Source organism: Condylostylus longicornis, unplaced genomic scaffold, assembly GCF_029603195.1.
Source record: "Condylostylus longicornis isolate FDR11 unplaced genomic scaffold, ASM2960319v2 ptg000006l, whole genome shotgun sequence".
Taxonomy (NCBI): domain Eukaryota; kingdom Metazoa; phylum Arthropoda; class Insecta; order Diptera; family Dolichopodidae; genus Condylostylus; species Condylostylus longicornis.
The window spans coordinates 4,125,788-4,136,432 of NW_026577975.1; the positions used below are offsets into that span (position 1 = coordinate 4,125,788).

Sequence of the window (10,645 nt, forward strand, 5' to 3'; positions counted from 1 at the left end):
AAAAATTTTTATGTTGTATGCTTAACATTTATTTTAATTTTCTTTATGTAGTATAACATTATTTTATTATAATTCTATAACAGTGTTACCAAGTCAAAAAAAATTCAATTGTCATTTGTTGATACATTTAATGAACAATGTGTAAAATTAAAAACGTCTATTTCTGTTTTTAATGTTTTAATTTGTTTGAACAAGTTAATGTTATTTTCCTTCACTTTTTCAACTAACTCAATTTTTCCAATACTTGAATCATTTAGAATTTTATTGCTTTGGACTATCGATTCTATTGTATCTGCACCTATATATCAGATATGAAACTTTCAATAAAATAAGACAAAATCATGTAGTGTATTATAAAAACGCTTGCTTTTATAACGGCCCCTATAGCTGCAAACTCCTCACTTATTAATAAGCGCAAATTGAAAAACAATTTTAATAGAAAAAACCAACGACTGCAATATGGCAGCAATAAGAGCACGGAATAAAAGCGAATATTTTTAAAATAAAAACAATGAAATTACGCTTCTGTAAAAAAATGTTAAAATAAATTTAAAGTAATTATGAAAAATTAGAATCATATTATAATTTCTACATATAACGTGATCAATAATCAAAATTTTTTGCCTTTCACCTAGCCAATTTCAAAGTTTTTAATTTTTAATTTACTCTTTTTACTTACATATCTTCACTTTTTCTAAAATTTGAGAACATTCTTTTAAAAGTTTTCCACAATTTTCGCAATCAACATTTTTTTCTTCTTCATGTGATCGTTTTCTTTTCCGTCTCTCTCCGTTTCTAGAACCTTTAAATTTAAAATATTTTATTACAATTCAATATTTTAAAAATTTCAAAAATGCAGTAATACTGCTTTGCTGAATTGTAAATGTCAAATTCAGCAAATAGACTGAATCACACCTTAATACTTTATTACTGCAATTTTGAAGTGAGATGACTAACAAATATAACTTAAGAATATGTTCTTTTTTTACACTTTCTACCTGTCAAATTTCGTTGTATTTTATTTACTGTGGATTTTCCTTTTTTATTTTGCACGGAATCTACTTTTTGAGAAGCATCATCGTGCATGCTAGAAGTTTCTACATTTTCTGAAAATTTATAAATTTGTAATTATAAAAATTTTCGATCTCTTTATAATTTACTGATTCAATATTGCCTTACTTCCCTCTGGTAAATTTGAGTTTTCTTGTACTTTTTCTTTGGCTGATATAAGTGGAACTTGGATGTGAAAAAGAAAATTGATTTAACTTATTTTTTCAAACTTTTTTTTCATACCTTTTTTATTTGCTTCTTTAGTTTTACAAATTTTCACTACACATGCATTTGTTTGAAAAGAATCATCTATACTTTTTATCATGATTTTTACTGGCAAATCCTGTTTTTGTCCACAAGTCTTTAAAGCAGCCACTTCTAATGAATTAAAATGATTTTTTGTATATTAAAATCTTTTTTATTCCTGTTACTGCTAATTTACCTGGGAAAGTTGTTGGTAAATTTAAATTTTCTTCTATTCTATAGGGGGTTGCTTCAATTTCCTCTTTAATTGGAATCAATAGATCTGTATTTGATAGCAAAATAAATTATTTTATATTAAAATAATTTTTCATACAATTATGTAATTAATATCAACTATTATTATTAATTTCATTTATGTTTATTTCAGACCTATTTCACTCTCATTTGAATCTTCCTCAATGTCAAGTAAGCACTCGTTCTTTATTAGAATTGCATTATTTTTTTCCTCTGGAATTTTCGATATTTTTGTGCTACCACTACTTACTGTTTGCGAGGATTCTGGATCTTTTTCCACTTCTTGTAAAATCTTTGAATCTGTGTGAGAGAATTCTGGATCTTTTTCCACTTCTTGTAGAATCTTTGAATCTGTGTGAAAAACAAATATTTTTCTAAAAATATTTTATTAGAGTAAATGTGTGAACATGCACAAACACATATATTGAGTACTCATATATCAGCGTTTCATATTTTTATGATTATATACATACATATATATATAACCGTAATAAAATATGAAATTATGAATTTATTTGTAATAGTATATCTGTGCAAGTATAAAATTCTAAGCATATTACCAACAATATTTTGTTGTGAACCGTTCAAGATCTTATCGTCTATTTTTTCTTCAAAAAGAGTATTATTCTTTACTACTTCAATAGGATCTACATCTTTTGATATGTGTCCTCTTTTATCGATCGAATTCTCCAAAAAATGTATTTCACATACACGATTGTCACGCGAAATATTTTTGCCAATTAAATCACATCGATCTAACTTTTCCAACCAAATTTTTCTCCTAAAAACCGAATACAGATCTAATATAAGAAATTGAATGCGTAGATTTCAAAAACAATTTGAAATGATTTTTTAAAAAATTTACAAAAATACGTACCTCTCCCTAATTCTTGGCAAAGAAAAAAATTTTCGTGTCGAATTTTTTGGCTCAGTCACAAAATTACAAGCCAAGCACTTGAAATAATGTTTACTTATTATTATAAAATATTTTTTATTTTTCACATCTATTTAATATTGTTTAACAATTCGATTTTATATTATGGATTTACGTTTTTGCCATCTTGTACTGAAATAAATTATAGAAATGGCTTTGTGCGCCTTAAAAGTACACAGTAAAAAACAGATCTATTTCCTACTATTTCCCTAAAGACATCTATTTCCTACTATTTCCCTCTCCCAAAAATTCGTATGTGCATAAAATTTAAAAAAACGAGGTATACTGCTTAACTCTTTTAGCTAGGAGAATTTATTTTGTGCAAATATTGTTAAGTGATTGCTATATTGTGATGTAAACGCAAAATCGAATTACTTGTAAAATAGATATGCTTTCTGTAAAAACTAAAGAATAACTTGACTAGAGTAGCAGTTCGACTTTTCGTTTACATATCGCTTACAAAGCGCACAAAACCATTTCCGTAATTTATTTCAGTACAAGGTGGCAAAAATGTTGTATGCATATTATAAAAACAAAGCGATTTCAAAAAAATTAAGTCTTTAAATAAAAAAAAAATAATAGTTTTAAAAAACAATAAAAATAAATATTAAAAGGACAAGTAATATTAAAAAAATTTAAATTTGTAATTGGTAATTGTCAATGCATTTATTGATAAAATATAAATTATGAATTTTTTATTTTTATTTTAACATTGTCTTAAAAAATTTTAGAAATTTAAAACGAATATTTCCTATGAATATACATCTGTGCTATGCGTATATATTTTTTCTTTATCAATTCCTTTATTTCTATACCTCAAACTCAAACTTCGTTTTTTTTATTTCATTCAAAACCCCAAAAACGACGTTTAGCTATTAAATTTCAAATCACTATTCAAGTAGGTCATTTTTTTCGCCAGTAGTAGATCAACATTTTAAATCAAGTAGGCAAAATTTTTGATTGACTTGAGTGAAACCGGCTTGAGTATCATTCATCATACTTCTTATTGAGAAATATATACATATACAGTTCTCCCCGGTTAAATGCACCACGCTTAATTGATTTTCCCCTTTTATTGAACGAAAAACTAAGGCAACTTTAAATCCCTATTAAAATATACATGAATAACATCGTTTAATTGAATCCCGTTTAATTGAACAACTCGCTTAAATGAATCTCTTTTTTTGGTATTACCTTATAAAAACCGTGAAAAATTCCCCTGTTTATTGACCTGTTTATTCTATTTGTTGTTGTTAAACTAGCAATAGTAAATTTATTGAAAAATTAGATATAACGTATGAAATATTTTGTTTTCTTTGTAATATGAAATATTTATTTTTAATTTTTGTTATGTTATGTGATATAAAAATATTATGGTTTACATATTTTGAATTTGAATTCACAGTTACATTACTTAGATGGATTTAAAATGATGAAAAATTTAAGTTTTAAAATTTTGAAATAAAGAAAAATTTAAGTTTTTAAATTTTGAAATAAAAAAAAATTTGAGTTTTAGTATTTCATTAGTGTATCCCCTATTTTAAATATAGCTTTTTACCTAGGATATTTTGATAAGTATATGTAATAGGATATGCTTCCTATTGTTTTTATTAATTTTATGCAGTAGCAGGATCAAATTCGTTTTTGCGCCTGATCTTCAATAGCGAGTATTCGTTTTCATGCGTAAATGATTCAGTTAAAAAAATTCGTTTTATTGCACCAATTGTTCAATTAAACGGGATTTTTTTAATTGATTTACCCGCTTAATTGATACAAAAAGTGTGCAACTTTTCTCGGTTCAATTAACCGGGGAGAACTGTACATGTTCTTACATTCGGTATTTTTAAATGAATTAGAAATGTTCACGGTAATTTGGGATCTTATTATATTCAAAGGTAAAGAATGCGCAAAGAGTTTTCTAAAAGATCATTAAAATCTTGCGACAAATCTGACGTTTGAAAATTTTTTTATCGAATCAACAAATTTTCTAATTGACACCATAACGTTAATTTTAAGGTTTTTGGAACAATCCATTCTAAGTCTTTTATAGGAACTAAAGTTTCTTTTACAAATTTATTAACACTTAAATTTTATTCCCTTTTCTACTTTTAGAACTACACCCTGTTTGTTTATCATTATTTACAATATAAAACACAACATAGTCGTTTTCATTATACACATTGAAATGTTTTAAAATATTCGCACTAATTTTTGTTTGTTAATGATTTTTAATATCGCTTACAAAAATTTTTTGGTTTATCATTTCTTCTTCTTCCATTTCTTTTTTAACCGGCCGTCTCAATAACCTGGAAGGTACTGCGCCGTTAAGCAATTTTGATCTCGCCAAATCAGGCTGAGTTTCTTCATTTTGTAGCATTAAATTATGTTGTACGTCTTCCGGCCGAAAATGTCGAATGCATATCGTTGAATACTTTTTTGGTGCCCAATCCTTTTTTCCTAATGCTTCTATCCATTTATTTCGAATGACTTCGTCTTTTGGAAAAGTAAATGAAGGGATAATATTTCCGCACTTCCTTCTTGGTAGACTATTGCTTTTGCATCCTGTGACGCAACACCTTGGGGCCATTTCTGTTTGTATAAACGTAATCATTATTTTTTATTTAAAAATGTATGCATACAATAAAAACTTAAAAAAAATACAAAAAAATCTTACCAATTTATTAAGTTCTTTTTAAGTAAAGTTTGGTATTATTTTTATTAAAAAACACCTTTGTTTTATACGAAATATTACTAACAAAATAAAAAATTTAATTAATACAAATTCTAAATCTTAATTTTTTTAATAACACAAATAATAAATATAATTATTCACTAAATTAATATTAAAATTAAATTATAAACAACAAATAAAATGAATTTACCGCTGAGCAATACATCCTCCCCTTACGAAATTAATATCTGTACTAAAGAAATTCAATAGTTCTTTTATTTGTAAAAACTTTGTATACACACAAATGCAAACTTATTAAGGTGGCTGACGCCAAAGTATATATATTTTATAAGTAATTCGACTTTGCGTTTACATCACACTAATGCAATAACTCACCAACATTTGTATACAAAAAAGCAGTATTTTTCTTATTTTTATTTTTACACACTTAGGAATTTTTGTATTATTGATATTCATTCGAATGTGTGAAAGCAATAATTATGAGTGTAAAATTTCATATAATGTTATATTGTACATATGTATGTGTATATGTACATATGTATAGTAAACTTCCGTAACGTACAATATTTTTGCATTTGAGTGTAGAGCATAAGTTATTAGAAAGAAAGAGACTATTGAATATCTTTAGTCCAGATACAAATTTCGTTCGGGGATGTTTTTAACTCAGCGGTAAAATAATGAAATTATTCGTTGTTTAAAATTGAATTTTAATTTAAATTTAGTGAATAATTAAATTATTAGAAATAATTAGAATTATTATCTGTATTATTGAAAAAATGAAGATTTAGAATTTGTATTAATTAAATTTTTTTTCTTTCGTTCGCAATATTCAGTATAAAACAAAGGTGCCTTTAAAAAAATAATACCAAAGTTTATTTAAAAAGAACTTAATAAATTTGGTAAGATTTGGTGTATTTTTTAAAGTTTTTATTGTATGCATACATATTTAAATAAAAAATAATGATTACGTTTTATAAATAGAAATGCCACGAAGGTGTTGTGTTGAAGGATGCAGAAGCTATACATTACCATATTCTATGCCTACATTTATTTTTCCGAAAAACGAAGTCATCAGGGATAAATGGATACAAGCATTAGGAAGAAAGAATTGGACACCAAGCAAGTATTCAGCGATATGCCTTCAACATTTTCGACCGGAAGACGTTCAAGATAAATTAATGATACAAAATGAAAAAACTGGGTATGATTTGGTGAGATCAAAATTGTTTAACGGCGCAATACCTTCCATTTTCCCGGGACGTCCGCATCCAAAAGAAATGGCTTTGAAAAAAAAAACGGAACAACAAAGGAATGAAGAAAAAAAAATGGAAAACGAAGAAGTTTTTGTAAGCGTATTGAAACTTTTAACGATATTGAAATTAATTATAAAACAAAAATTAGTGCGATTATTTTAAAACATTTTAATGTGTACTTATAATGAAAACGACTATGTTGTATTTTATATTGTAAACAATGATTAACAAAAAGTCTCTAATTTTAAAAGTAGAATTTATTTTATGTCTATATAAACGTTACTCGAATTAAAGCCGGTTTCACTCTAGTTAATAAAAAATTTTGCCTACTTAATTTGAAATGTTAATACTGATTGGAAATTTAGTGATTTGAAACGTCGTTTTTGGGCTTTTAAATGACAGAATAAAGACGAAGTTTGAGTTTGAGGTATAGAAATAAAGGAATTGATAAAGAAAAAATATATACGCATAGCACAGATGTATATTCATAGGAAATATTCGTTTTAAATTTCTAAAATTTTTTAAGACAATGTTAAAATAAAAATAAAAAATTCATAATTTATATTTTATCAATAAATGCATTGACAATTACCAATTACAAATTTAAATTTTTTTAATATTACTTGTCCTTTTAATATTTATTTTTATTGTTTTTTAAAACTATTATTTTTTTTTTATTTAAAGACTTAATTTTTTTGAAATCGCTTTGTTTTTATAATATGCATACAACATTTTTGCCACCTTGTACTGAAATAAATTACAGAAATGGTTTTGTGCGCTTTGTAAGCGATATGTAAACGAAAAGTCGAACTGCTACTCTAGTCAAGTTATTCTTTAGTTTTTACAGAAAGCATATCTATTTTACAAGTAATTCGATTCTGCGTTTACATCACAATAATGCAATCACTTAGCAATATTTGTACACAAAAAATTTTATACACATACGAATTTTTGGGAGAGGGAAATAGTACGAAATGGATGTCTACCTGTTTTGTTACAATGCAAAAAGGTACATATATCCAAATTATAAAATCTAAGCCCTAAAAAAATTAAATAGATGTATAAAATAAAAATAATTTTTAATAAATTTTAAGAAAAAATGTTTTTTCTAGTGCTTGGCTTGTAATTTTGTGAATGAGACGGAAAAGCCCAAACGAAAATTTCAAATTTTGCCACAATGTAAGGAGAGGTACGCATTTTTGTAAATTTTAAAACATAGTCATTTCAAGTTGTTATAGAAGTTTTAACATTAAATTTTCGTTTATGCTTGTAATACATCTGTATTCGGTTTTTAGGAGAGTAACCTGGTTGAGAAAGTTAAATAGATGTGATTTAATTGGCAAAAATATTTCGAGTGGCTATCGTGTATGTGAAATACATTTTCCGAAGAATTCGCTCAGGAAAACAGGGAAGAAGTTAATAGATGTAGTTCCTATCGAAGTTTTAAACACAAAATGTAGTGCACAACAAAATGTATTTGGTAATATGCTTAGTATTTTATACATACATAGATATACTATTTCTATTAATTTCATAATTTCATATTTTATTACGATTATATGTATGTATATGTGTGTGTGTACATGCACTCACATTAACTAAAATAAAATATGTTTAGAAAAATTTTTGTTTTTCACACAGATTCAAAGATTCTACAAGAAGTAAAAAAAGAGCCAGAATCCTTTCAAACAGCAAATAGTTGTAGCACACAAATCTCGAAAATTCAAGCTGAAAACACTAATGAAATTCTGAAAAAGAACGAGTATTCATTTGACATTGAGGAAGGTTCAAAAAAGATTGAAATAGGTCTGAAATATACATAAATGAAATTAATATTAATTGTTAATAGTAATTACATAATTGTGTTAAAAATTTTCTTTGTTGTCAAATTCATGCAGATCCATTGATTCCAATCAAAGAAGAAATTGAAGCAACCCCCTATAGAATAGAAGAAAATTTAAATTTACCAACAACTTTTCCAGGTAAATGAACAGTAACAGAAATTAACAAAGATTTTAATATAATTATAATAAAAAATAATTTTAATTCAACATAAGTGGGTGATTTGAAGGCTTGTGAACCAACACAAGATTTAGCAATAAAAATCGAAATAGAAAGTTTAGATGATCCTTTTCAAACAAATGAGTGTCTAGTAAACGTTAATAATCCCTTAGTAGCAATTGAAATAGGTAAGAAAGAAAAATTAGAAGAAATGAGTTGAATCAATTTTTCTTTTTCAAATGCAAGATCCCCTAATCTCAGTCAAAGACGAAATAGAAGAAAAACCAAATTTACCAGAAGGAGGTAAGGAAATATTGAATCAGTGAATTATAAAGAGATTAAAAATTTTTATGATTACAAATTTATGAATTTTCAGAAAAAGTGGAAACTTTTGGCAAGCACAATGAGGGTTCTCAAAAAGTATATTCGCCACAACAAAATAAGGGAGAAAAATCCACAGCAAATACAATACAGCAAAATATAACAGGTACAAAGTTTGAAAAAAGAACTTATTCTTAAGTTATATTTGTTGGTCATCTCACTTCAAAATTGCAGTAATATAGTATTTGACATTTACAACTCAGCAAAGCAGTATTACTGCATTTTTGAAATTAAAATATTAAATTGTATTAAAATATTTTAAATTTAAAGGTTCTAGTAACGGAGGGAAACGAAAAAGAAGACGATCACATGAAGAAGAAAAAAATGTTGATTGCGAAAATTGTAAAAAACTTAAAAAAGAAAATGATTTTTATAAGGAAGAGTATGTTTCTAAGAAAGAGAAATGTTCTCAAATATTAGAAAGAGTGAAAATATGTGAGTGAAAAGAGTAATTTAGAAATAGAAAAGAGTAATTTAGAAGCATACATACATACGTTTTTATAAATTTTAAAAAAATATTAAAACAATTACAGACATAATTATTTTAATATTTTTTTACAGAACCGTAATTTCATTACTTTTATTTTGAAATATTCGCTCTTATTCCGTGCTCTTATTGCTATCATATTGTAGTCGTTATCACTTGGCGGCCTTTCATTGTTTCGATTAAAATTTTTTCTCAATTTAGGCTTATAATAAGTGAGGAGTTTGCAGCAATAGGGGCCGTTATAAAAGCAAATTTTGATTCTATTTTAATCGGTTTCTTAATAAGTTTTCTAAATTACAAAATTTTTTTAAATTTTAAGCCTTTTTATAATACATTTCTTCTTATTTTATTGAATGTTTCATATCTGATATATAGGTGCAGATGCAATAGAATCGATTGTTCAAAACAATAAAATTCTAAATGATTCAAGTACTAGAAAACTTAAATTAGTTGAAAGAGTGCGAGAATATAACATTAACTTGTTAAAACAAATTGAAACATTAAAAACCGAAATACACATTTTTAATTGTAAACATTGTTCATTAATAGTATCAACAATTGACAATTGATTTTTTTTTATTTGGTAACATAGTTATAGAATTATAATAAAATAATGTTATATAAATAAAGAAAATTAAAATAAATGTTAAATAGACAACATACAAAATTTCTCTAATAAATGAATTGTAAAAATTATTGGCAAATTTTTATTATTTTAGTATACAGAGGGTGGCAAATAATTTTAGGGATGCTTTTTTATCATCCCCAATTAGGGATGATTTGCGGTGCAGATTTACTCGTTTTCGAGTATTCGAGCTACAGCCTGTTGAAAAAAATATGCTTGTCCAGTTCCTTTTCTTCATAAGCACGTGCATTTTTCGCATGTTTTTAAATACGTGTAACACGATTTACTGGAAAAACTATGAGAGATAGAGGAAAATGTTATATGGGTTAACTTTTAGTTCTTATTGTAGCGCATTGAAAAAGTTACAAATATTTTCGAGAAATTTTGGGTTTTGTTAAAAAAATTAAAAAAACAAAAATTTTGACTTTAACAAGGTGTGTCACGGAAACAATGGCTCAAATTATATTAATTGCAAGGCCAAAATAAAGAACAATCAATCGTTTGTAAAACAAGCTCTCAATTATAACTTAAAGTTGTGTGGTTCCGAAGTTATAAGCATTTTCAACATTATATCTAAATTCTCCCAAAACCAGTGTATCTGCGATAACTAGTATAGCTGCCCATCCAACCCCATCCATATAATTTCAAATCGTTGCAAATCGATCAAATAATCAACCCTAAAACTAGCAGTATGCATTGTGAGAGACATTTCATATATAATTAG

At 26.1% G+C, this 10,645-nt stretch overlaps 2 protein-coding genes across 5 annotated transcripts; one reads left to right on the top strand and one right to left on the bottom strand.

Annotated features, from left to right (window-relative positions):
* LOC129618448 (uncharacterized) lies at positions 1-5,390 on the bottom strand. Of its 3 annotated transcripts, XM_055533194.1 has the most exons (12): positions 5,365-5,390; positions 5,157-5,233; positions 4,725-5,071; positions 2,426-2,502; positions 2,109-2,329; positions 1,684-1,899; positions 1,493-1,576; positions 1,294-1,428; positions 1,180-1,236; positions 999-1,106; positions 680-802; positions 1-298 (listed from the first exon to the last, which is right to left on the bottom strand). In XM_055533194.1, exons 3-12 carry the CDS (start codon positions 5,067-5,069, stop codon positions 105-107), a joined length of 1,560 nt encoding a protein of 519 aa, XP_055389169.1. In that variant the 5' UTR covers positions 5,070-5,071; positions 5,157-5,233; positions 5,365-5,390; the 3' UTR covers positions 1-104. The 3 variants fall into 3 exon arrangements, 2 of the variants coding, with proteins under 2 accessions (XP_055389169.1, XP_055389170.1); XM_055533195.1 differs by having other exon boundaries at positions 5,157-5,390; XR_008697803.1 differs by lacking the exon at positions 1-298 and having other exon boundaries at positions 681-802; positions 1,161-1,236.
* Positions 5,391-5,505: 115 nt separating this feature from the next.
* Positions 5,506-9,949, top strand: LOC129618450 (uncharacterized). 2 transcript variants are annotated; one of them, XM_055533197.1, is made up of 12 exons: positions 5,506-5,843; positions 6,008-6,073; positions 6,156-6,520; positions 7,540-7,616; positions 7,723-7,907; positions 8,069-8,233; positions 8,326-8,409; positions 8,485-8,616; positions 8,675-8,731; positions 8,805-8,915; positions 9,080-9,244; positions 9,672-9,948. In XM_055533197.1, the coding sequence occupies exons 3-12, from the start codon at positions 6,158-6,160 to the stop codon at positions 9,863-9,865; spliced, it is 1,533 nt and encodes a 510-aa protein (XP_055389172.1). In that variant the 5' UTR covers positions 5,506-5,843; positions 6,008-6,073; positions 6,156-6,157; the 3' UTR covers positions 9,866-9,948. The 2 variants fall into 2 exon arrangements, with proteins under 2 accessions (XP_055389172.1, XP_055389173.1); XM_055533198.1 differs by lacking the exon at positions 5,506-5,843 and adding an exon at positions 5,925-5,936 and having other exon boundaries at positions 9,672-9,949.
* The last annotated feature ends 696 nt before the right edge of the window (positions 9,950-10,645 follow it).